The 27,335-nt window shown below is 35.9% G+C and overlaps 3 protein-coding genes across 5 annotated transcripts; 1 reads left to right on the top strand and 2 right to left on the bottom strand.

Moving 5' to 3' along the window:
* Positions 1 to 4,226: 4,226 nt before the first annotated feature.
* LOC128229978 (28S ribosomal protein S21, mitochondrial-like) lies at positions 4,227 to 6,330 on the bottom strand. Its single transcript, XM_052941923.1, has 2 exons — positions 6,137 to 6,330; positions 4,227 to 4,572 (listed from the first exon to the last, which is right to left on the bottom strand). The coding sequence occupies exons 1-2, from the start codon at positions 6,223 to 6,225 to the stop codon at positions 4,395 to 4,397; spliced, it is 267 nt and encodes an 88-aa protein (XP_052797883.1). The 5' UTR covers positions 6,226 to 6,330; the 3' UTR covers positions 4,227 to 4,394.
* A 189-nt stretch (positions 6,331 to 6,519) lies between these two features.
* Positions 6,520 to 23,103, top strand: LOC128229976 (protein misato homolog 1-like). Of its 2 annotated transcripts, none has more exons than XM_052941919.1 (4): positions 6,520 to 6,643; positions 18,747 to 18,901; positions 19,898 to 20,084; positions 20,551 to 23,103. In XM_052941919.1, the coding sequence occupies exons 1-4, from the start codon at positions 6,589 to 6,591 to the stop codon at positions 21,909 to 21,911; spliced, it is 1,758 nt and encodes a 585-aa protein (XP_052797879.1). In that variant the 5' UTR covers positions 6,520 to 6,588; the 3' UTR covers positions 21,912 to 23,103. The 2 variants fall into 2 exon arrangements, with proteins under 2 accessions (XP_052797879.1, XP_052797878.1); XM_052941918.1 differs by having other exon boundaries at positions 19,898 to 20,087.
* LOC128229977 (uncharacterized) lies at positions 23,075 to 26,740 on the bottom strand. 2 transcript variants are annotated; one of them, XM_052941920.1, is made up of 3 exons: positions 26,604 to 26,740; positions 25,942 to 26,237; positions 23,075 to 24,221 (listed from the first exon to the last, which is right to left on the bottom strand). In XM_052941920.1, exons 1-3 carry the CDS (start codon positions 26,611 to 26,613, stop codon positions 24,096 to 24,098), a joined length of 432 nt encoding a protein of 143 aa, XP_052797880.1. In that variant the 5' UTR covers positions 26,614 to 26,740; the 3' UTR covers positions 23,075 to 24,095. The 2 variants fall into 2 exon arrangements, with proteins under 2 accessions (XP_052797880.1, XP_052797881.1); XM_052941921.1 differs by lacking the exon at positions 26,604 to 26,740 and adding an exon at positions 26,464 to 26,595.
* Between the last annotated feature and the right edge of the window lie 595 nt (positions 26,741 to 27,335).

Raw genomic sequence — 27,335 nt, 5'->3', positions numbered from 1 at the left:
GAGTGTTGTTCTGTTCATTGGGAATTTAGATGTTATTGAATATTAGCTGTAAAACAATGATCCGAGTACTGTCTTAAATGGATCATTAAGGACCGCTCGCCAATGATCATTTGTTGAGAGAATTGATTATTGTCATGCGACTCTATTCCCTGAAAATAAAAACATTCTGTAAAACATAGAATTACTTACAAGTTATTGTCTGGCATTTTCCTGCAAACCTTAATTTGATTACTAGAAAGATATTTATGAATAATTACGGAATGCGCAATATTGTTCATTGTTCTCATAATTATTTATTGTTAAGAATGCACATGGTAAGTCTTTCCTATTGCTAAATTTTCTTTTTTTTTCCAAAATAGCTGTCAAGATTATTTATGATGATTTTAGATCAATTTTCAACCTCTTATGCAATCATGTCAAACAATCTGTTCTCCTGTAATAGGTTGGTTTGAGAAGATCTTAAAAAGTTACCATAGGAATTAAATTATAACAAAAATAGATACCAGTCGCCAATTTGGCACACAGAATGCCAGTGAAGATTGGTAAAGAACTTGTACAGGATGGTTTTCAAGCCATTTGTGCCAAGCAGACCAAGTTTGTTTTGAGGAGCACCAATACTAGTGATAACAGTTCTTTTACACGAAGTTAAGATCCTGACGTCCAATTCCTAGACAATTAAGAGACAGACACAAGATTCAACGAGGTTTTGAATTATATAGATAACAGGAAGTGGAGAACACGCACATACTATACTTTTACTGATCAACAGCATAACAAGAAAACAGCTTCCAACTTCAAGCTTTGTAATCTCCAGCTACATAGTTTGACATATAACTTACTGCACTGTCAAATAAATTACAGCTATTTTTAGCTCACCTGTGAGCTTTTGTGATCGGTCTATGTCCGGCGTCTGTTGTCCGGCGTCCACATTTGGTTATAATCATCTTCTCCTAAACCACTTGGACAATTTTGATGAAACTTCAAAGGAATGATCCTTGGTTGGTGCTTTTTCGAAATTTTTCAAAGAAATGAATTCCATGCACAACTCTGGTTGCCATGGCAACCTAAAGGAAAATGTCAACAATTGGTTATAATCATCTTCTCCTAAACCGCTTGGACAATTTTGATGAAACTTCAAAGGAATGATCCTTGGTTGGTGCTTTTTTCGAAATTTTTCAAAGAAATGAATTCCATGCACAACTCTGGTTGCCATGGCAACCTAAAGGAAAATGTCAACAATTGGTTATAATCATCTTCTTCTCCTAAACCGCTTGGACAGTTTTGATGAAAATTGATAGGAATGATACTTGGTTGGTGGGTTTTCAAAATTGTTCAAAGAATATAATTCAATGCAGAACTCTGGTTGCCATGGCAACCTAAAGGAAAATGTCAACAATTGGTTATAATCATCGTCTTCTCCTTAACCGCTTGGACAATTTTGATGAAACTTCATAGGAATGATCCTTGGTTGGTGCTTTTTCAAAATTGTTCAAAGATTTTAATTCCATGCAGAACTCTGGTTGCCATGGCAGCCTAAAGGAAAACTTACAAAACTTTTTGGGCAAATACTATTAGGCCTAGTGCTTAAATATTTGGTGTGTAACATTGTCTATTGGTTATCTACCATGTTTAATCAAAGTATGCCCCTGAAGAAAAATTGGCCTCACCCAGTGGGTTACAAGTTCATTATAAATACATTTTGTCAAAATTTGATAGTTATGTAAAGTTTACCCTTGAAACAAGGGCAGCAAGTCTTGCTATATGGTGTCCCTTTTTGTTGGAGATTCCACTACTTCCTATTTTTAGTAACAAGGGTAGATTTTAAATTTTATTATGTCTTCAACATAGTCACTTCTAAGGTAATTATTATTCATTTTTAAGGATCATAGATTAAAATAATTATTATACTTTATTTTTAGAAGAAATTTAATTTTTACTTAATGATTAATTTAATAATCAGACTTTTCCATTGAACTTCATGTATATTGATGTAAACTTCATATAGATTATTCTAAGCTACAAATCTTATCTTCTGTGTGGAAAGTGAATAAGCCTTATACATAAAAAATTCATTAAAGATATTTGATGTATGGTGATCTTGTTTTAGATGGAATGAGCAGGAATAGATTATGTTGGCTAGATGATATTTAATTTTCAAATTTCTGATGTATGAGTATATGTTGCAAGCGTAGGGTCTGTATGATCCTCAAAAGGTCCTTTTCCTCTAACAAAATGTTTTCTGCAATTGTATGTCCACCTTTAATTTAGCAACTGTGAAATCCTCTTGACCATGCGCACATATTAACCCTTTACACTTAAATTTCATTTGTTTTAGGTTAAGGGAAAGGTATGAAAAAATATTTATTTTGTGTTATAACAGAGTTTTGTTTTTTAAGAGATAAAGGCTCCAAGTCCATACCCAATCCAGTGCAAATCTATGTTTGTACTACCTGTTACAGTTGCTATAGACTGTGCTTATCAGTAAATCTATTTTTAGCATATTGGCTGATTAGAAATCCCTCCTATACTGTTCTTTGATGGTTAGAGTCTAGGGCAGATTATTGATTTTATTGGATGGTGCACTGTTTGTTGTTTATGTTTCTATACTAAAAGTTATTTTAGTGTGCAAGCAATTTAACATAGTTTTGTCAGTGTGCAGGCAAATGAACGAGCCCTGTCAGTGTGCAGACAACTGAAAAAAGTCCTGTCAGTGTGCAGGTATCTGTACCAAGTCCTGTCAGTGTGCAGGCAACTGAACAAAGTCCTGTCAGTGTGCAGGTATGAGAATCAAATTCTGTCAGTGTGCAGTCATATCCAGGGAAAATGTTTGACCAGTATGTTTTTCAATATTCTTTAAGAACAAATATCAAGCTATATTGATTACAAAGATTAAACTATTTTACTCAGGTGAGCAATTCAGGGCCATCATTATTTAACACAGCTTCTGTTAAAGGAAGTTTGGAAGTATATTACTCCCTAAAAGTGTGCCAAAACTTGAGACCTTGGAAGTACAAAAAACTTCCATAATTTTAAAGAACACTTCAAAAAGGGAAGGTATGGATGTTCAGAATACCATAACTTGGTTTTGATATTACTTTATGGCAACATTTTCAATAAGTCTTTAAGTGAAATGAACTCTTTTAATAATTTCTTGCAAAGTTCCCAAGTTATTGTTAACAATTTTTTTATTATTATTAAATATTTTAAGTATCTAGTTGGACAATAGAGGCCTCAACTTCCATATTTCAGAGGAAAACTCTCATTATTGATGTCAAGGAAGTTCATACTTCGAGTTTCAAATTCTTAATGGAAGCCCTGTATTAAGGTATGTTTCATAATACTATATTGAATAGTTCACATGTCATAGGGCATGGGTCAAAACTGGAAAACAGACTAAAGCACATCTTGAAAACATTCGGAGTAATTAAATGAAACCTGGCAAAATGATAGATATCAAGCGGGTAATGCAGTGTGCTATAACTCATTTTCCTTGATGTATCTTAAGAGCATATAAATTGTGCATATGTTCATGATCAGAAGCATTTGACTGACCCATTCAGTATGAAAAATTCAAAGAAAGACAATGCTTCTCATCTTCAAAGCCTGATAGTTAAGTCTTATAAGCTTGAAACAAATGTTAATCATTTACTGTTTTACAGAATCTTAAATCTATGGCAAAATTAAAATCCACAATGGAGGAAAATCACTGAAACATCCCCACAACGCTGGCTATTTTTGATGTCGCTCATCTTTATAAGATTTCATCTAATATTAAACCAAGATAATGTATATGGTGTAAGACCTTGGTTACCTGAATAGGGTCTGTCAATAAAATTGGAGTGGTTTCCTTGCCAATTATTTTTAATAATTATTTTATTAAATTAAATCACCATCAAAAAACAAAAATGAATTGTACAGGCACATAATGAACTAATTATATTTAATAATTAAAACATTACTTAAACTAGATATACTGATAAAACATTTAGTATCCTTTTTAATAATTTTATGAGAAGTTAAGATTGGGGCTGCTGCCCCAAGACACACTGTTTATATGGTACGGGGTTAAATTTTGACCATATCTGTGGATTTGGTCACTGTTGTGGGACTGGCCATAAATCTGTGTCTTATATTCTAGTATATCATATTTGATTTCATTTATAATTTACACAAATGTGTTCCCATAGCCTTAAAACTACAGGAAAGGCAATATTTATAACATAAAATGATGCATGTCAAATTTATTTTAAAACATTGTCATATTAAGTTGTAACACAAAAATACATATTCAAACATGAATGCACGTGTATCCATTTTTTCAGCTCAAAACAATGATTATTATCTTATGAAAAGATGAATATTAATCAGTGGTTTCAATTTCACAGTAGAAGATGCTATCTAGGGCAAGGATCAACCCTGTTTTTGCACATGAGAAATTTTAATTTTCTATTCATTTCGGAGTTGTAGATTCGTTTGCATCTGTCATAACTGAGTTGCTTCCTCATTTCAGTTGGCCGAATAAATCTTCTTCGATCACGCTCCTCTTTCATGACCCCATCATTATTCAAAGCTCTGAAGAATATAATATATAATATTCTTAAATACTTGTCTGTAGTGCATGGTACAGTGTATGACCACAATGGCTCAAATTTTGGAAATAAAATGTTATTATTGACAAAAAATAAATGTGTTGTAACCATGATCAAAGTCATTGTTCATCAATCCCAGGGTTTCCGCCAGGAATTTCATAAGGCATGTCGGAAGGGGAGGTTTTTTTTATTTTCGTATCCAAAATGGTGCAATTTCCTGCATTTTAAACAAGTTTACAGTTATGTTCCTATGATTTAGAATTACCAACTAAAGTCTGATTAACATTAAAATTATTTGTGAAAAGGTTTAATGGTTTCTCTTCCTTAATTATTGGTATTTCTCAAGTTTTCCGACAATACAATATCGACGATATTGATCGACTCATGTTTCGTTTAGTGCCGGTATTATTTATATTGACACCGTTGACGTCACATCCAAACGTGTAAAGCACGTTGCATGCTGGAACACAAAAGAGCCTGGAGCAAAGCGACTGCTCGTGTATTCGTATTTAAAGCTGCAACAGCTAATATTTTTAAAGCCGGGTTGGCTAAATAATAACTTAAAGGGAGTGTAATGTGTATTTTCAGATTTATTTATCTTTTTTCTAAATAAATTAAAAGAACGATAAAATAATCAAAGTTTAATAATAAGCAACACAAAATATAACTTTACACTTTTAAACTAAAGACGGGAACGCGACTCAATTAATTATGACGACATAGCATAACCCTTGTTTATAATAACACAGATATCTTAACACGGTTCTCAATTATAATTTAATAATTGACAAACAGACTCGGGATTAAGAAACAAAATAAAACGACACATGATTTATGTTACCGAAATCAATTAACACTAATTGTTTACTTTGCGTTCATAGATGATTATAGGGATGAAGGTCGCAATTACAACGGTGGTGTTTTTCACACATTCCCATTCTGATAAAGAAAAGGAGGAGTTTGGTTAATTGGCACTGTTGAACCTCACCGACACGCCTTCATGCTGTCGTCGATCCTGAATGGCTGATACAAATGTAGTAATAGTCCCGACACGCCTTCTGGCTGTCAGTCAACCGTTGCAACCGTTGTAATCGCAACAAAATCGTGTATTGTCAAAACTGATGATTGTTTTGATAAGGATTGTCGCTACGCGGATTAAAGCATGTCGGCATAATTAACGCGTGTCGGTAATAGGCCTTGCCAGCGGAAGGCACATCGGGCCCGACAAGCCATAAAGGGCTGGCGGAAACCCTGAATCCACCCAGAAATTGATCATAAATAAATGCATTACAAAAACGTGTAACTGATAGTAGCTGTACATGACGCTACATCATTCATCATGTTCCAGAACCAACGGAATGTGTACATAACCGACACAACATAATATTTGATACATGGTGCCCACTGAATAATATAGTAGTATTAGTTATTTATTACATAGTGCATGTGTCTTCACATGTCTTTAATATTACAAAAATGAATGATTATTTTCTGGATGGAATGATGAACAATGACTGGAATCATACAGTAGCCGGCAAAATACACACCCTTGTAATAAGTTATATGACTTATCGATGTCGTTGTTTTTCACAAGAACCGTTCTAGTTAGGAATCGTGCACTCCTGGCAAGCACCATAATGCAATTTGCAACAGTTAATGCTCGAAAGTGTAAGGTTAAAATGTCAACACTGAGGCAACATTTTCATTTTCAATCTATGTACGCAAAGGCTTGATTGTCTAGAAAACGCATCCCTATAAAATAATGATTTTGAAAATATGTTCTTTAATTTTATAGTTTCACTGATTTATTCACAAAATAATTGATCTTTCATCCAAAAAATATCAAACAAATGTTTTGTTGGCAAAATTCAGACTTGAATATATAAATGTAAAATATATTACTATAAGGCAGTGTTTTTCAAAGCGCCTGAGCAATCTAGATTATTTATACGGTGAAGAGTCATTTACTTGTCTTATAATTTATACCATCACCCACAACATGTCTGTCAAAGAAATAGTAACGCTTCAAATTGGTCATTTTTCCAATTTTGTTGGTATGGTTATATTTTATGTCTCTCTTGAACTGTCACGCAATTTTTTTTTTTCATTTTGTCGTTAAATACAAATGCCCGAATGGGTATTAATCATTCTAAAATGCCGTCCAGGCTTTTTTTAATAATGTTGAGCCTGGACTAAACATCATTAAAAAAATGCCTGGACGGTATTTTAGAATGAGTAAAGTGGGTATAAGTTGTTAGTAGCAAAATGAGTCTTAGAGATATGCCTCTCACTCTCACTCTCAGAGTTAACCTTGCCCTGCTTGTTTTTTTCAACTTATTGTTTAAAGTAGACTTATGTATACTTTTTGGAGTCATCTGGCTCAGGACAACAGCCTTTTGTATAGAGTCAAGGTTTAAAACAATATGACCCAGATTGGTCCAACAATCTTGGTCCCTATAAATAAACACTTGAAGTCTTTTTACATTTTTTTGTATTGGCAAGCTAGTGGCATCCATAGATTACTCTGTCGTTGAATGTTGAATGCAACCCAGCGATCTGATGAATCCTGGCCTGGTTGTTTGAAATATCTTGATCTATTCAAAGTTTGAAATAGATAGGCCCATATTTTTTTTTATTTGGCTTTATATAAGAACATTATTTTCATCATTGGAAAATGGTGTCAAAGTAAGCTTATGTATAAAGCTTTAAAGTTTCTAAACTAAAAATTAGAACACACACATATATATATATATATATATATATATATTTTTTTTTACTACTTTGCTATAAAAATGGAAAGGTCAGTGCTTATTTCAAGCCATGCCTGTCGACCTACATGTAGACATAAATTGCCATTATAATGATTGCAGTTCTGACCTTACTACATTATCAAATGTGGGGCGATACTATTTCCCGGTCTCTCCTCGTAAAATCCGGTCTCATCCGGTCTCATAATTCCCGTATCATAACTTATGGCCTCGGGCAGCGGATTGTGTTGCCGATGTATGTTAAACTAATTTGACAATTTTATTTGCTTTTATATTAAACAAAATGGAATAAAATATATGAACATTATGTTTTAATTCATGCAATTTTTTATAGGTGTAAACTGTTTATGCAATTTGTTATAGGTGTAAACTATTACGTGTCCATTTTTCGTGCTAATCGCTAACATTGAATAAATACGAATGCCTTCGTCATTATAACACACCTTAAGCAAAATATATTTTATTTGTCTACTGGAACTTTGCAATGATCTCTACTGTTTAAGAAATATGATGCTGATTGTATTATTTATTTTCAAATTTGGCTATATGTTAAAATCATATTATTTTTAAACTTCATTAGAGCCTTTGCATAACCATCATTTATTCTGTATCATTGCCTTTATAATAAACATCAATATTTCTATACTAAATATGAATTTGAGAAAATATAGGTATAGGCATAACTAAATATATGAACCGAACAGTAGCCGTGCGTGTGTAATAAAACTGGCTTATCCTTTTATCATGTCCTTAACTAGGGACAGGCGCTAATCCCTGACACGCGTTGTTTAATGCATTGACACCTTTTATGGTATGAAATTATTGTGTATTGTTATAAACCTGTTATGAGGAGTTCCTTGAGAAAATATAATAAGTATAATAATAATTAATTACCTACTGAAATATTCGGGAGGCTATTTTATAAATGAAAGAGATACAAGATACATGAATCTTTATTTAAAGTCGAGTACTTTTTATCAAGAAACATTAGCTAAATGAGCTAATTTTTCCGACATGAATGACCTGGAAACAACAACCATCCTCAGTTCAAATTTTCTTTGATGGCACGAATCACTTGACAACTAGCATACAGACGACCAAAGAAAGCAGTTATTACTTTTACAATTGAGGTGAAAACATAAAATTACCCAAGAACCCAAGAACAATATTCAAATACAACTAACAGAATTTTTTTTAAGTAACAAATCTCAGCAAATGAGGTTCTGCGAGTTCAACAACAACCAAATGTACATGACTGTGGTGTCTTTGCAACTGCTGTTGAATTTTGTTTTAAGAATGGCTATGTAAATACAAATGTCAAGTTCGTTGTTAGTGTCTATCTGTTTCCTAAAAAGATGAGAAGTCGCGATCGGCAGCGTTTTCTGGTATCCCTAAGACTTTCAAAATAAAAACATTCTGTTCATTTGAAATGCCAGATTTCGTCGTTAGTTTAGTTATTTGCGATAATTGAAAATGCAGAAAAAGAGTCCACATGAAATGCGTCGGGATAAAAATTAAAAATAGACAATCAGGCAGAAATACATTAGACAACTGGTCGTGGCAGTGCATCTCCTGCAACAAAATCATTAGTTAAAGATGCACTATTACTCCCAAATGATTTATACTACAATTCATGTTGTTGTTTTTTAACTTACCAAACATGTTGAATACATATCTCATAATGGGCACCGTGTTGAATTTGAAAGAAAAGCGAAAAAACACGATATTCCTACCTTATGTTATGATAGTTGACCACTTTAAATCTTTAAGCATTCACCAGTCATTTAATAGTTTTTCGTACTCAGCTACACGGTTACAATCTTGTTATCAGTTATTTATATTTTGCATAAATGCATTATTTAGTAAAAAGTTAAAGGTTTATTACTCAAAATTTATGTTTGTTATGAATGTGTTTGTATCAGTTACAAATACGAGTGTCACTTCAACAAAAAATGTTAGAATTTCTGAAGTACTGAGTTGACTTGCAAAATTGATTTACATGTATTCATGCATTGTTTACATTTGTATTACTTTTATCATTAGTATACTTATAACTGAATTTAATATAGAAAAAAAAAAAAAAAAAACAACAAAAAAACAATGTGTTTGTTATTGATGACATTAATTTTAGTACATGTGTATATTTTATGGGTTTTATTATCTTTGCCTTAATTTATTATTTGTTTTATTGATATAAAAAATGAAATAATTATCATCAAATATCTAATGTTTGTTTTCTTAATCAACTGTAATCTTTTGCAATCCTATTACCCCCCGCGGTCATTCACACCTTCACGATCACGCCGATACCTACTATAAAATTTTGAAAACAGAGACCGGATGAGACCGGGACCGGGAAATAGTATCGCCCTCAAATGTGCCTCTTTTGCCAAGCAAGGTTACATTCCCACAGTCGTTTGAAAACAAATTTGATGATTCTCTGCTCGAAGACAATTACGCTGAAAACTCCCAATTTGATATGCCTAGCAGCCAACCGATCTCTAACCAGCAATATTATACCTTGCTAGATGATATACTGACTAATCTCCCTAAAGCGCTATAAGTCACAAAACTAATACAAATGTGCAATAAAAATGATGATGATATCTGCCTTTATCGGAGCATTTTATACAAACAAGCCCAGGAAATCCCATCTTGTCCAACAGGCACTTTGATGCAACGCAGATCGACCGAAAATGAAAATAGCCATACTAAATATGCGAAAGACTGTTATAACTTACAAAATTTCATAAACAACAAGGACTTTAAGATACTCAATGACCTATTTGCAAAAAATGAGTTGTGCGGAAAAGCTAAACCAGACAATAACGAACTAGCACTCTTACAGCGAGAAATTGCACCTACTTCATCGCGAAATAACCTTCTCACTCAAAGAGTCGATGATCTAGAGAATATAGCAGCAAATGATAAGGACACCATCAATAAACTGAACGGCGACTTGCACGAAATGAAAGGTTATTGTGCAGAACTAGTCAGTGCTACAAACAGAACATTTAACTACCATCTTAATCTAATAAATCATTTACTGAGTGAAGCCGACACTCTAAAGAAAAATGTAAACTATGTTTCTTGTAAATGTGATAACGTTGCATCATCGAAAGGCAAAACAGCAGACTCAACAGATAAACTGAAACAACATGATCAACCACCCGTTCTGTTTGTAGCAACAAAATTGAACCAGACAAACAACGACGCACAGTTTTCAACAGCCACGTCGGTCATTGCTTACCCACAAGAACCGGAGCTGATTTCAACTAACGAACAGGATTTATACGCAGATATTGTAAAGCGACAACCCCCGCAAGGACCCACAAGTACAATCGCAGTTCGTGTTACGAAATGAAACAATCAGGTGAAACAACAAAAAGCCGGAGAGACAGTTTTCTCGGGAGAAATACAAAACAATGAGCGTGAAGCTCAGAAAAGCGACGGTGACACAGAGCCGGTCTGTAAGCTCAGGGCATACTCGTAGATACTACGTTGGTGGTATAGGGAAAGAGTCCAACCGGGCCGGGCTGATAAAATTTCTTACAGATAGAAACATAAACTTTGAAACTGTCCGAATCATAGAAACCGGGCGAAAATCATTGGCTGCGAAGATAACTACTGTGAAATCATTAATGTTCGTGGGCATGAAATTTCGTGGTTTGCCGAAAAAAAACATTTTCGTGGGTACTTGAATTCGTGGATAATCGAAGATGCGATCATCCTAGGTCGTCTGCATAATATCCACGCGCTGGCCCGTGATTTCCGTCTTCTACGTCATTGGTTTATGACACTCGCTAATGTGGTACGACATGCCAATTAGTGCATATACCCAGGTCACTTATCGATTTAATTGGGAATAAAGGTAATAAAAGAAGATGTACCCTGATCATAAATGCAGCGGAAGCCATTGAATGCCAATTAAGAATTTTGCAAACTGTGAAAACACCGAAAAGGTGCGTATATTGTCACGTTCGGTGCATAGTAACCTTCAATGTACTAGTAATCGATTAATTATTCATTAAATAAAAAAATCGAGTACAGACACTCATCACACACATCTTGTAAACTTTGAGATTTTCATTAACAGCACACGTTTAAACACATGCTTATAACTGTCATTTGCTGCATAAAACACATTTAATTGATTTGGTTCATTATTTGTTAAAGGCAGTTATAATATATTAACAGAATAATAATCGTAAGTTATACAGTGAGACAGGTTTTAACATTGTATACTGCGACCTCTGTAAATCATATACTAGAGTATGTACGTAACAAGGCAATTGAATAAGTGGATAAAGGGTCTATATTTCGTGGGATCTTAAATTCGTGGATCACCCAACCCACGAAAACCACGAACATTAATGCCCCACGAACATTAATGATTTCACAGTATTTACAAAAATGATTGGGAGAAAGTTGAAGAAAAGACGTTCTGGCCGCGAAAGGTATATTGTAGGCGCTGGTACTCAGAGCTGGAGTGGGAAAACATGTTCTATACCACTGCTGACCGTGAACAGAATCAAAGCTATAACATTGATTGAGTTACATGATGAATACATACAAAAGTAAAATCAATTTGACTAACTATGCTATTTTCTTACTCTTATTAATTATGAACACAAATCAACTTGTAGTATACTCACATGGAATGTACGAGGAGTAATGTCATCTGCGGGAAGCTTGAGCTATATGTTAGACCAATATTCAGTAGACGTTGCAGTTATAACTGAACACAAACTACTCCAAAAATCAAATCTTTTCCTGAGGAAAACTTCGACGCTATCACCGTCTGTAACCCGGAACCTGATCCAAACGCGAAATGTGGCAAAGGAGGGACTAGCATACTCTTTAAAAAGTCTCTATCTTTCTTGACTAAACCTATAGTAATTCAAAACTGCTCAAACATAAGTGGCCTAAAACTATATTCAAAACATAATTTGACAGTTTTTATATTCGCTGTATACATGCCATCAGTAAACTATGAAATCGACAATTACATCGAATGTCTGGACTATATGCAAGGCTTGTTTGATGCGTACTCTTCAGAAGGCGTAATCTTGTTCTGTGGAGACCTAAATGCCGACGTCACTTCCGACAACAGTCAACGGGCAAATCTTTTGACACGATTTATGAAAAATAATAGCTTAATGGTCGTACCAACAAAAAGCACCGACTCTTTTACATTTCGACCAACACGAAAAACGCTTGACTACGTCGTCATCGGAACGTGGCAGTCAGATGTTATTCTTAACAACAGGGTGCTAAATGACGATTGCTGCACGGTTTCAGACCACCTTCCGCTCCTTACACAGCTGGACATCCCCTGCTCACACTTCGTCCAAGATGCCGAGAACTATATCACATGGAACAAATGTTCTGTAGCTAACTTCGAGAATTATGTTAACATCTTAGAAGCATATCTAAAAACTTTAAATACATATCGTCTATGTGCAGACGAAGATACCATTGAATTGTTGTATTCTCATATATTAAAAGTAATCTGTGCCGCTTCTCAAGCGTTACCGCAGGCACGGTTCTACGCACACACAAAACCGTATTGGAATAAAGTTGTAAAATCAGCGCACTCAGTACAGCACACGGCCAGAAAACGCTGGGTAGAAAATGGGTCTATAAGGCAAAGTGGACATCATTTATATGACTATTATAAAGCGGCAAAACATGTTTTTATTAACACTCAAAAACAGGCAAAGTCTCAATGTGACAATTACTTTTATGACGAACTTAAGCGTGTTTGCAACTTGTGATATACGTTTGTTTTGGAGACTTGTCCGCTCGAAGCAGAATCAGAATAAGACAAAAGAAACTATTAACGAAATTCAGTGGAATAATAAAACTTTTAGAGACCCCCAGGACATTTCAAATGCCTTTAGCGATTATTATAAAGATGTTTTTTCGCCTAAACAGTTTCCTAATTATGATACTATTTTCCATGCTAAACTAGCTGAGAAAATACAAACGTTTCTTAAATCCAATGACTACTTGTCGGATGACGTACTAACTTGTGACGTCACATGTAATGACGTTAATGGCATATTGAAAGAACTGAAACGAAGAAAAGCGCTAGGTCATGACAAAATTGTGAATGAGCACTTAATACATGGCGGATCAACTCTACAATATTATCTCAAAGTGTTATTTAATATGATGATAAAAGCCTCGTATATACCAAAAGATTGCAAATTGGGAATTATCATACCCATTCACAAACAGAACAAGATAAAAATTGCATGTAAAAGTTACCGTCCTATCACATCACTGCCTGTGATATACAAAGCTTTCGAAAAACTGGTGCATAAACGCCTTCAAACATGGTCAGTTAAACTTAAAAAACAATTTCCAAATGCACAACAGAATGGATATCAAAAAGGACTTGGATCGATAACAGCATCCTTTGCTCTTCAGGAAACTAAATTCACAAACCTAGAGTACGGCTCACCGTCATACGTAGCAACACTAGACACTTCCGGTGCTTTTGACAATGTATTGCACCAAGCCCTATTTGTTAAACTTCATGACTATGGAATTCGTGGTATAATGCTGAGAGTACTCATTAACTGTTATACAGACTTAAAGGGCACGGTATTAGTAAACGGTATACAGTCGACGCCATTTCCGGTCCGTCAAGGCGTCCGTCAGGGAGGGATACTTTCAACATGGCTGTATCTTCTCTTCATTGATGAACTCTTAAACAAGCTACAGGTTTCTCCCCATGGATCTTACATTGGAACCATAAACACTGGTAACCCGACACTTGCTGACGACCTCACATTGATATCATTGAACAAAGCTGCGCTACAAGCCCAAATAAACGTTGTTGTTGCTTACGCAAATTTATGGGGCTATCAGTTAAACGAAAGCATGTGTTCATACTTAATCTTCGGAAATAGTCAAACAGTAAACGATTCGTTGGTGGTAGGCCATACAACGCTTGTCCAATCAGAGTCAGCAACACACGTCGGCATAGAAATCCATAGATCTTGTAAATGTGCCATGGCCGTTGACGCCAGAATAAGAAAAGGACGATCATCTCTCTTTTCCTTGCTAACAATCAGAGAGTCAGTCTACGATGTCAATCCACTAATGCTTGCTGGCTTAGTGCAAAAAATCTCTACACCAACCATTCTATATGGCTCTGAATTATGGTCGTCACTCACTGAATCTGACATTACGAAGCTCGAACGTTACGTTCGTCTCGCGGCTAAGATGTGTCAAAACCTTAACACGAGGACACGAACTGATATGGCTCTCAGTCTGTTGGGATGGCTTTCTATTGTATCACAGATCGACCTACGAAAGCTCATGTTTTTCCACAAACTGTGCACTTTAAATGCATCACTACTTGTGAAGAAGGTGTTCGACTTGGCTTTATCCCAGACATCTTCAAAATCCTTAGCAAATATGGAACAGCACATACACACCTACAGATGTACAGCAAAGCTTCCTACAAAACTTGCTTGGAAACGGTCAATCAAAACAGCTATCACTGGCTTCTATAACGATATATGGAAATCCAGAGTCACCGGCGACCCGGAGTTTCAACTTTTTAGCAGTTTCCATACTCGTGTCTACCCGTCCTTAAGATGGTCAATTGCGAAATCACGAGAAGATATACATCATGCGATATCAACCATCCGTTCCTCACAAACACAAGACATCCCCAGGCCGGGATATGTACTCGATGTCTTGCGTGGTCAGCTGACGTCGACGTCCATCGTGTTTCTTCGTGTCCAAGGCTTTCCGCCGAGAGACAAGTGTTAATGAACAGACTCGAGACCCCATGTAATAGTGCAGAGTTTATCTACTACTGTACCAGCATGATTCGTCATGAACATGTTGCACCGAGTGATCATACAGACACACGTATCCGTGCAGTCTGTAGATATTTTCACAATGCATTGTGCAAACAGACTTAATAGACTTGCACTCACAAAGGACCTCTCACTGCTGATTATTCGCATAAAAAATAGTACTATGTTCGTCTTTCTATGTTTTTTGCTTGTTCATGAGTACTATCTTTAAAACTTATACGACAGCTCTAATATAATTGTAACATTTATTATGCCCCCGAAGGTAGGCATATTAAAATCGCACCGTCCGTCCGGCTCTGTAACTTTCCCTTGTATGGACAGATTTTAAAATAACTTGCCACATGTGTTCCACATACCAAGACGACGTGTCGCGTGCAAGACTCGTGTCCCTACCTCAAAGGTCAAGGTCACACTTAGTGTTTATTCACAATGGAGTGCTGCATATAAGGACATAGAGTATAGGTTGTCGTGTCCGGGCTGTAACTTTCTCTTGTATGGACAGATTTTAAAATCACTTGCCACATGTGTTCCACATACCAAGACGATGTGTCGCGTGCAAGACCCGTGTCCCTACCTCAAAGGTCAAGGTCACACTTAGTGTTTATTCACAATGGAGTGCTGCATATAAGGACATAGAGTATAGGTTGTCGTGTCCGGGCTGTAACTTTCCCTTGTATGGACAGATTTTAAAATCACTTGCCACATGTGTTCCACATACCAAGACGACGTGTCGCGTGCAAGACCCGTGTCCCTACCTCAAAGGTCAAGGTCACACTTAGTGTTTATTCACAATGGAGTGCTGCATAAAAGGACATAGAGTATAGGTTGTCGTGTCCGGGCTGTAACTTTCCCTTGTATGGACAGATTTTAAAATCACTTGCCACATGTGTTCCACATACCAAGACGACGTGTCGCGTGCAAGACCCGTGTCCCTACCTCTAAAGTCAAGGTCACACTTAGTGTTTATTCACAATGGAGTGCTGCATATAAGGACATAGAGTATAGGTTGTCGTGTCCGGGCTGTAACTTTCCCTTGTATGGACAGATTTTAAAATAACTTGCCACATGTGTTCCACATACCAAGACGACATGTCGCGTGCAAGACCCGTGTCCCTACCTCAAAGGTCAAGGTCACACTTAGTGTTTATTCACAATGGAGTGCTGCATATAAGGACATAGAGTATAGGTTGTCGTGTCCGGGCTGTAACTTTCCCTTGTATGGACAGATTTTAAAATAACTTGCCACATGTGTTCCACATACCAAGACGACGTGTCGCGTGCAAGACCCGTGTCCCTACCTCAAAGGTCAAGGTCACACTTAGTGTTTATTCACAATGGAGTGCTGCATAAAAGGACATAGAGTATAGGTTGTCGTGTCCGGGCTGTAACTTTCCCTTGTATGGACAGATTTTAAAATCACTTGCCACATGTGTTCCACATATGAAGACGACGTGTCTTGTGCAAGACCCATGTCCCTTCCTCTAAGGTGAAAGATAGTGTTTATTCACAAGGGAATTCTGAATATAAGGACATAACAGTGTAAGTCAAGTATGGGTGGTATTTTTTTATGTTCAGAGGCAATTTAAAATAATTTGCCATATGTATTTGACACGTGAATGCAAGATCAACTTTTCATGTACTGACCTTGTTCGTAGGTCAATGTCACATTCGGGGGCATTTGTCACATACTGTGACAGCTCTTGTTTTTGGTTATCCTTTTATTTTGCATGTCTCAGTGCGTTTTAAGGCTTTTGAACATTAAAACGGATGCAGTAACATCAAAGGTATTATTATAAAAGCATATTTTCCTGAGCACCTTCAATTACTTGTATTTCAATTTCGGCAAATTTTTTAACTAGGTGCCACGAAATGTTTTTGGATATTGATTCTTTTTTCTATTTCATTTTTTTATTCTTTTCTTAGAATAAAATAAAATGATAGAAATAAGCATTCAGTGTAATGTACATCGCATTAATGATAATAGCCACAAACTCAGAAAATATAAGCTCAGTTCTAAAGTATATGCTTTATCTTACAAAAATTTTACATTAACATCGTCATCCTTGTGTAATTACTTTGTGCCTTGTAACATGTAATATATATTGCTGTACATACTGTATATATGACCGTTTGTTTGTTAAATATGTTTAAATCACTTTCGAGTGGAAATAAAGAGAATAACAGATAGATAGATGGATAGATTAATTTCGGTAAGCCTCACTAAGGAATATATGATTCATGGTTTAACTAAAACAACATCTGTAAAATAATCATCCCCCCCCCCAAAAAAAACAAACTCACATGAACACCAAATACCAAAAATAACAAAAAAAGTGTAAACTCTTATTACCATTGTGGTTCTTAATGTGCTTGTCAGTGCATTCCTGACTCCTGTTACAAGAGTTACCTACATGGACATCTTTCAAAATGGACATTTGTAATATTATAAAAAATCTATTATTAGATGGGTTTATGTTTGTTTGCCATATGCATATTTGAACAGAATTACAATAGTTTAAGCCCGGAATTATAGTTATTCTGGTTTTCCCAGCCTAATCCTCTGGTACAAACAAAATTAAACCGTTGTTATATACACTTGTTACTTTTGAGACAATAGTCATTGGACTGTTACATGAATTTCAATAGCTTGATATTCACCTTTTATTTGTACCGGCATGGGAAAACCCAGTTAAGTTAATTCCGGGCTATATATATTGAGTGTTTATTCCATTACAGGGAAACATAAAAAATATCTAAATTACAAAAAAAGTGTCCCTGAATGCCCATTATTGGCTTCACCAATTTGGGCTGTATCGGATCAGCCAAGCATGGCTGCATTGGATCTATCAATCAAGGCTGAAAAGGCTTGGCCATTTTACAGGAATATGACTCATGATTGTATGGTCTGAATTGATGTACTAAAGTTTGTTTTATTTCCAAATGATGAATTAAATGACATATTCATAAAAATACTGACAAAAACAATGAAATTATCAAATGTGTCAGTATCTTGACATAAATTGCCATAAGGCCTGAAAAAAATAGGTTTGCTTAAGGTGGAACCCGACCCTGAGCAAATTCTTGAGTTAATGTCTGAAAATTGGTATACAAATAAAACAGCATATGCATAATTAGGGACTGTTTTTATATTTTCAATATTCATAATAGTTTTGAAACTATGAGTATTCAAAATATGTTGTCAATATTGAGAGGTCTGTCATATTTTTGCATACCAGCTACAATAACGGATATTTTCATCAATTCTTTGTTTACCGCTATGAAATTTCCACCTCAAGAGCGCCGTGTGAACACGTTCAGGGACATATATTGAGTCACATTCCTGTGGGCCATATCGTCTGCCAATCTAGGCCATAACAGCTTTCAAACTTGGCCATATGGTCTTTAATTCTGTGCTGAATGGCTGGCCGATTTTTTCTGTATTGTCTAGGCCATATCAGGGATGTGCTGTATCGTCCATATACTTAGTGATTGAGACACTCATCATGCACATTCTGTATTCAAATATAATGCAAGAAATGCTTTTGTAGGAACACATCTATGGAATATACAGGAATCCTCCTTCATCTATGATCCTGCCAGTGCCTCAGAGAAAGAAGTGAATCATGATGTCTTGTATAGAGAGGGACAGAATCAAAGGAGACAGATCACATTTACACCCAGACTGGTTGCTTCTGACTTAAAGGTATTGTCTCCTTTCTACTCATGAATAGATTTGTTATTATTTCTTGTAGTTGCAACTCTCAAGTCATTTTAGTTTCGCGTAAAATAACATTTCCCATCCACTACCTACATAAACTACTCCATTATAAAAATTCTCATAATTATTCCCGGCCAAATCAAAGATTTCGGGAGGGGCATATCGTATTGGCATTGTCTGTCCATCTCATTTTTTTCTGTCATATCTTGCTACTGATTGGTCAGATGATATTCAAACTTACTCAGAATGCCCAACTTCATAAAATCTTGACCTCTTGTAAATGTGTGTCACATGGGGTCAAAAACAAGGTCACTAGGTTAAATTTAGAAAATCTTTGGCACACACTACAGATATTATATTTGGTCCAATATTCATGAAACTTTATCAGAATGTTTTCCTTGATACACTCTTCGATGAAGTTGATACTAGGTCATGTGGTGTCAAAAAATAGGTCACTTGGTCAAATCTTAGATTTTTTTGTCTGGAATCATATCATAGGAACCATCTTGGTAGGGATTGGATAGATTAATTATGCCCCCCTGCAAAGAAGAGGGAATGTATTGCTTTGCACATGGTGGTCGGTCGGTCTGTCCATCAGTCTGTCAGTAGACCAAAGCTTGTCCGAGTGATAACTCGACAATTCCTGGACATACATGTATGGTCATCAAACTTGACATGAAGGTTGGGCCTGACCAGAAGATGACCCCCATTTATTTTAGGGGTCATCAGGTCAAGTTCACAGTGACCTTTAATGGTAAAAGGTTGTCAAAGCATGTCCTAGTGATAACTCAACAATGCCTGCACCCATGGCCCTCAAACTTAACCTGGAGGTTGGGCCGGACCAGTAGGTTACACCTATTGATTTTTTGGTGGTCATCGAGTCAAAGGTTAAGGTCACTGTGACCATGAAGCCCATAAAGCAGATGATAAACTTGTTAAAACTTTTTGTGTTTTTAACAAATTTCATCCGTTTCTTTTCAGGGTAGCTTGAAGACGTTGAAACAGCAGGGTGAATTGTATGATACTGGAACAGAGGGAGAGGAGATACTGTGGCCTGGCGATGTCACCATGCACACGGAGGAGGCTGCGGGGAAGAACGCGTTCCTGATGGGGCTAGATGGAGGTTGGAGTCAGACAGGCAGTTCTGACCGTCATATAAAAAATGAAAGTGGTAGGTCATTTTTAAGTTTAAGTAGTATTAGAAATTTATTAATGAAAATGTAAAATGGTACTTATCTATACTGAAAGGTTTGTAACTGACTATCAAACTTTATAATCTGTCCTTGTGCACTGGATGCGATTCTAGTGTTTGGCCTGGCTATTGTATCCATATACCGGTAGTTAGGCTTTGGTAAAAGAACATAAAGTATATGATGCCACCTAGAAACTATTTAAACAATTTCATTCATTAATATTTAAGTAATAGTGTGGAAATGACAATGGAAAAGAGATTAATATATATAATTTTATGATACACTCTAAGTATAAATATCTATCGATAGAAGAGTTTTCAAGACATATACAGTCATGTATATGACTAGTTGAAAAATCATGTCCATATTTTTTTATTGGAATACATGTATGTACCGGTATACTACTATTAAATATATTTACATAAAACCTCAATTTTTCAGATGATGATGATGATGATGACAAGGATGATATAGAAGCTCTGAAAGAGAAGAAGAAGTCTGAACACCACACACAAGTGAAACCTAGCCCAGTATTGGGTAAACATCTCAATAGCTTTGATGATCAGGTCACAGTCTGGTCAGATTTCCTTGGCTCCCACTTTCATCCAAAGTCTGTACATGTAGTTGAAGAATACAAGCACCAGGATGAACTTTCCGCATTTGACTTGTTTCCTCTTGGGGAAAGTGTCTTGAAGAACTATGAGACAAACTGTGACTGGGAAGATCGCCTGCACTTTTTCACAGAGGAGTGTGACAACTTGCAAGGCTTTCATGTACTTATGGACACTCATGATGGATTTGGTGGGCTTGGTACTGGACTACTGAAGTACATAGAGGATGAATTTCCGGGGAAGGGTGTTCTAACATTTGGTTTTACTCCCTCAGGACTTCCTGATGACACACCCGCGGCACGAGCAACAAGAATTATTAATTCAGCTCTTTCATACGAGGCGGCGAGCTCTCACAGTTCCCTGTTTGTACCAGCCTCACTTGCGAAAGGTTTGTGGAGAGTCTTGGAAGGACCACATATGTTCCCAAGCTTGAACTATAAGTCAATTCCGTATCACACTAGTGCTATTTTAGCATCAGCTATAGACACGATGTCTCTGCCATACAGGTTGGATACAGGGGCAATAAATCTGAGAGACATTACGCATTCATTCAATCTCCAAGGAAGAAAACTAGGAGCACTTAATACAAGCTTACCCCTCAGTATCTTTCAGGATGAAAGTTTGATCGATTTTCTTGCACAGTACACGGATGATCTGAACTCCTGCCCCTGGCAAACATTGACTCCACACTTAAAAGGAGTTAATCCCCCATTTGCGCAATCTGTGGTTCTGCGGGGAATAAAGCCCTCACAAGTACCCTCAACGTCTGATCTACAAAAGCTTCCCCACTTCCTAGCAGGCCTCACAAACAGAGAAGAAGTCATGAGAAATTTTCTTGGTGAGAAGTTCGCTGGCAGCCCCTTTGCAGTGAACTGTTTGAATTCCCCTATGAAGACATCTATACCATTCCCCCATATATTCAGTGATAAGCTAACAAAGACTGGATATGTTAGCCGAGCAAAACGTCCGGATGACTGTGGTGTAGAGAGTGTTCCAATGATGACATCACTCCAAAGTACACCTGAGCTTGGTACATTAATAGACAGTCTGTACCAGGCGGCCTCCAAGATTAACATGAAGAAACACCACAAGTACTTGGCGTGTGGTATGGAAGAGGACGACTATGCCGAGACACTGAGCTCCCTCATGGCACTCAGACAGTGTTACAGTGCCCATAATGAGGCTATCTGATGTCACCAGAGATCGGAACATTTCTGGACACCCTCTTCGGTGCCACATTCAAGATTAACATTAAGAAGCACTGCAGGGTCTTGGCATGTAGGCGGGAGGAGGATGACTTAACAGAGAAATTGATTTCCCTCATCTCACGTTCACATTGTGACAGTGCATATACTTTGGCTCTTTCATGTCACTAGAAAACTAAGGCCAAACATACATTGTTTATCCAAATATGGAAAAGACAACAGTCATTTTAAAAGTATAAGTTACCATGCTGATGTCTCTCATGTGAGTAGAGAACTATGGTAATGATTGTAATTTTGCAATGGTATTTCATGTAGCAACAGAATAATGATAATTGTGCAGTTTTTTTTTATCATTTTGATATTAATTTATACAACTTGTAAATACATCAAGCTTTAGTGTGTTTCCTGGGAATATAACAGTATGAGTGTCCCATGTTGACAGGCTGCATGAAAAAGTGCCCCTGGTGTCGGGCTGACACAAGACTAGCTTACCCCTTGTTAAATGTTAAAGAGTGTTGATTTTCTGGTAAAATATGTTGTATGGTGTTTTTCAAACACAAATTTGTTAAATGCTTTTTGTAGCAATTTTATTAAACTTAACAAAATACATAATTATTTTCAACATTTTTTAATAGAACAATAAGCAAAACACACACTGAATGCATGTAAAAATGGTAGCAAAAAGGCTCAACTTGAAAAATAGAAATGTGAATAAAATTAAAATGCACCAGATGGAATGAGATTATGACTGGGAAAAAAACACATTGTTTAATATATTTTAATTCAGATCAATGAAAAACTTAAATAAATGAACAATTTAATAAACATATGATATATAATAATGGGCCGATTGTTCAGAACTTTGTTAAAGTTAACAATTTGATTAACATCATGGTTGTTGACTGTGTAAGTCGAACTATTTTATGATGTGTTCAGCTGCTCATATATTTAAATAAACAAGTACAGCTAAAACTGTTGTCTCGAATCTTGTTAGGAATACTGCTGATAATAAGTGTGAAAGCAATTCATATTTGGAAGTTAATAACGATGACTTTAACAACGTTGTTAACTTTAATGAAGTTCTGGAGAATCGGCCCATTTGTCATTTTGTCTCTAATAAATGTACTTGCACATGGTTATGTAAAAATGGCCTTCAATAAAACCCTGATATTTAAGAATAGGTAAACATTTGTCTTTATACATATAGCACAAGTTGTAATATAAGACATAATTATTATTTACAAATAATAGCACTATTCTAATAGCCTGATCTCGTTTTAAAGCACTGTTCTGCAAAACATGACTGTTCATGCTAGTGACAATGGACACGCACAACCTGAGAACTCACTGTATTTCAACAAGAAATAGTGTTGTCGATATAAACCGTCCAGCGGTTTTGCAATAATTTAAATAAGCATAATAACATCAATGTATCATAGTAAGCTTTTAAAATCGACTTTTAGATGGAGGGCGCATTTTTAGCGGGTCCATTTTTGACCATAACATTTGCCAAGCCTTGGACGAAAAAAAACCCCGATTGCTACTGGTATTAATCCCATGATGATTACAGGCAAACCCATGTAATATGGTAAGAGGAGAAGTCCTACCAACACAAACTCGCACCACTACGAAGTCGCGCCATATACTGAGAAGTCACCCCGCATGGATTATATAGGTGGTTTGGGTAGATTCATAAAAGTAGCTTGTCATATGTACCTTGTATTAATTTACCATCATTAATTTTAATAAATAAAATACCTTTGAAAAAGATATCCAATATACATTGTAAAGTTTGACAGAAATAAAATGTACTATCTAATCAGTATGTGCGGCGACCTCTTGTAATATGTTATATTAACAAAAACTAACCAAATGAATTGTTAAAAATGGGTGTATATACTTTAAATTTCGAAGAAGTTAATCAAGTTACGCTCCTTCCACTAAAATCAGTTTCCGAATCTGACGTTGATTATGTACGGTTCACGTGTATAATGTGCAGATTCTGAAACAAAACAGATTCCACCGAAAGCGTAATGTTGGTGCCATGTATTTTTCGCACCATCTCTTGTTGACATCAGGTTTAAAAACAAAATTTAGAATTATACATGTATGGGCACACACTTTATTACATTAAGGCGATGACCGAGACGACTGACAGAGCACCACTCGGTCAGTAGTCGCTGTAGTCGTCCTCTGTCGAAAGTATCACAGCCACAACTATGACAGCTGGCAAGACGAAGATGCAGCATGCAAAACCGACTATCACAGAGATCAGCACACACGGCGTGCAGGTAGTCTGAAAAGAGAATAAAAATTGTATATTTTGAAAAATAATGATAATATTGAAAGTTCAAAACTTAAGAGTTTAAATATATTGCAAGAACAGTATTCACTGACGGGAGGCGGGAAGGGATGGGGGCATCCGGCGCCCTCCCCCCGCCCCCTCCCTACCACCAAAAAAAGGGTTTAAAGTAAACGTCATGGCAATTTCGTAGAAAAAAATATATGCGTAAATTACATAAAAATGCACCATTTCGGAAACAAAATAAGCAAAATTATTCATGAGGGAAGACCAAAAGAACCGAGCTGTATATTTGTATATGAAGTGATGGACCGAATTCGAAAGGGTAAACTTTCAAAGAAAAAAAATTCGTTCTTTTCAGATGCAGTAGAGTGGATCGGTAGAAGTGACAGTGAAATTGTATTCGTTGCTTTGCTCTATCAGGTTATTAAACAGTTTTAAACTTTAAAGGTATACATAAGTTCAAATATTTATATTGGATGTATGCAGAAGAGAATGAAGAAAATGAATCCTATGTTGACTTTGTCAAATTCGATCTATAACCATTACTAGTAATACATTTAAAAACGCTAATATTTACATCGGAGTTTACAGGTTCAACGATGAATTACAACATTTATGCCTTCGACATTATATTTTATATTTGACAGTCATGTCATGTTGGTATTATGTCTGCACAAATTTGATACTAATTAAGCAAAATATTTCGAAAAGGGAAAGAAAATTACAATCAGTCAGCAAGTGTAAAATGCATGAAAAATGCATTGTAAAACTGCTGTATCGTTTATAAGCCTATATATTTTTTTCATAACCTTTTCAGAAAAGTAGATTTTATTACTGTTTTCGAAAATGTTCAGAACTTGTTCATTTAAAAAAAATCAAACAAAACATTGTCGTTGTGAAAGTTTTCCTCTCAATGAAAGACATTTATTTAAAAGAACCATCTGGAACTCACTTACTCCAACTGAACGCTCACGTGACATTCAAAGTAAAAAATATGTAAAGAAAAAAGTGTTGTTTTTTTCCATTTCAGACAACTACTCGTGAGTCCTATTGTACCAACGTATTCACCAAAACATGCATAATGGTCGGCACATTTTGGCAGTCTGTGCAAAAAGAAAGGTATTGCCGGATTCTTCTACTTTATTTTTTAACAAAATATAGTACAGCCTATGACAGAAGTAGAAGGGTCTTAAGATTCGTTGTAGTCTGCTGAATAAGGAAAACTGGGGCAAAATTATGTTTAATTTTGACACAAGCATTATCAGAAAATAAGGTTTCGTATAGACTCAAATCCAAACACACTTAAATGGTAATATGTTTGATATTTCGTGATATGGTAAAGGATACAACTACCTTCAAGTTGGTAGAATGGGGTTTTGTGGTTATTATAAGGAGTTATTGCTTTCTCTTTTTTTCCTTGACACACAATATAAGTTGTTGTTTTAGGTCCCATCACTTTTCCTTAGTCGAACAGTCATATGCACCAAACTTCATCATCATCATTTAATATGTAATGTATAATTTTTCTTTGAACATAGGCAAGTTTGTAACTTGAGCGTCACCTTAATAATGTTTCAATTTCTACTCCTAATGTTATATGCATGATATTAAGCTAAATTTTTATGTGTGTTAGAGTTTTAGCAAACAAAAAATATCATGACGTGTTAAAACTTTAAGCGTTTAAATATTCTGAATATATAAGTACATGTACCCTTCTGGCGGGCTGTCCTATAACTGCCGGTTGTCCTCCGACGCCGTTAACGTAAGTGACGTTTCCGACAGTCTGGCCCGGCGCTCGGTATGGCGCCACTGTCGCTCCGTTGGTAAACATGCCATGCTGGGGCGTGTATGAAACGTTGTTGTACTGACCGGAAATCGCCGCATTATAGGACGGCGGCGGCGGCGGAAAACCACCTCCATCAAGTGTGTTATGCTGTGTGTTAAATGGGCCGCCTCCCACTCCATAATTTGTCGCGTAAGAGTTACCGGAAGAAAATCCACCATGTCCTGTATCAAAACGATAAAAACACTGTCTTTTAATCAGATACCATTGGCCTATGATGGTTTTTAAACTGTTAGAATAATGGAACCTGCGACAAGCATTTACTTACCGACCATAAAACATAAAACTTGTTTTATCAAATTAATGTGAGTTATTTTAATGATACAAGCAGCCAATACAATACAATAGTATTTTTCTTATTTTTCAAGCATTAAAGTTAAAAATTCTTACCTTGATCCATTTTATTATCCGCGTTTTATTTTAAAATACTAAAATGTACACAATAGTTTACCGATGAACATGTATATTCAATATCGGGATAGTTAAAAGTATTTTCTTACATTTTAAGCATTAAGGTTAAAAAATCTTACCTTGATCCATTGTATTAGCCGAGTTTTATTTCAAAATACTCCAATGTACACAATAGTTTACCGACGAACATGTATAGCCATATTCAATATTGGGACAGTTAAACTCTTTACAACGCTGTCTTTGATCGATGAAGAATCAATACTACAAACATCATATTCACCTATTTGAAATGTTTCCAATACTTTAATTCAAGCATTTCTATAAAATATGATCAGATGACGTAGTCGGTGGGATTTGGTGCATCCTAACATACATATAACTAAGACATTAATCGGAATCAAGTTTTTTTTCAAGAGCATATACTGAAGTCCATTTGTGCCATTTCATAACCGTAAACCATTTCATTGCAGCTGGACTATGTCAATGCGAAGGAGGCCGATAAACTATCAAAAACGTTCGCTAAAAGTAGAGATGTTGAGACGACGCATAAACGGTAAGCACGAGCAATCGTGCTGAAACAGCGGCCGGTATGCATTGACATGCGATGGTCTTGATTCTAAAACGATATTTAGATTTTAAAGTATATACATGATGTGTCATTTATTAACCAAAACGGAACAACATGTAGATGGCCACTACTGTGTCGGATCAGTTGGAAAAATGTCATGGTCAACAGCGTTATGAAACAAATGGCCGCACAATCACCTAAAAATTGCTTGACCAAGGACCATGAATCTTCTCTAGTAGCTTTTACTAAGCTAGTAAAGGAACTTATTCGTTCTGTCCTCAAA

This window comes from Mya arenaria, chromosome 4 (assembly GCF_026914265.1).
Source record: "Mya arenaria isolate MELC-2E11 chromosome 4, ASM2691426v1".
NCBI lineage: Eukaryota > Metazoa > Mollusca > Bivalvia > Myida > Myidae > Mya > Mya arenaria.
Note: the sequence above shows the minus strand (reverse complement) of the source record. Positions and strands in the feature narration are given on the sequence as shown.

Bases quoted from the DNA above. Each gene is read 5' to 3' on its own strand.
- LOC128229976 (XM_052941918.1), top strand. From the start codon at position 6,589: ATGTCTGTCAAAGAAATAGTAACGCTTCAAATTGGTCATTTTTCCAAT. The intron at 6,644-18,746 runs GTATGGTTATAT...ATGCTTTTGTAG, and splicing joins TCATTTTTCCAATTTTGTTG to GAACACATCTATGGAATATA. The intron at 18,902-19,897 runs GTATTGTCTCCT...GTTTCTTTTCAG, and splicing joins TGGTTGCTTCTGACTTAAAG to GGTAGCTTGAAGACGTTGAA.
- LOC128229978 (XM_052941923.1), bottom strand. From the start codon at position 6,225: ATGGTGCTTGCCAGGAGTGCACGATTCCTAACTAGAACGGTTCTTGTG. The intron at 4,573-6,136 runs GTGTGTATTTTG...TATATTCTTCAG, and splicing joins TCATATAACTTATTACAAGG to AGCTTTGAATAATGATGGGG.
- LOC128229977 (XM_052941920.1), bottom strand. The intron at 24,222-25,941 runs GTACATGTACTT...TTCTCTTTTCAG, and splicing joins TAGGACAGCCCGCCAGAAGG to ACTACCTGCACGCCGTGTGT.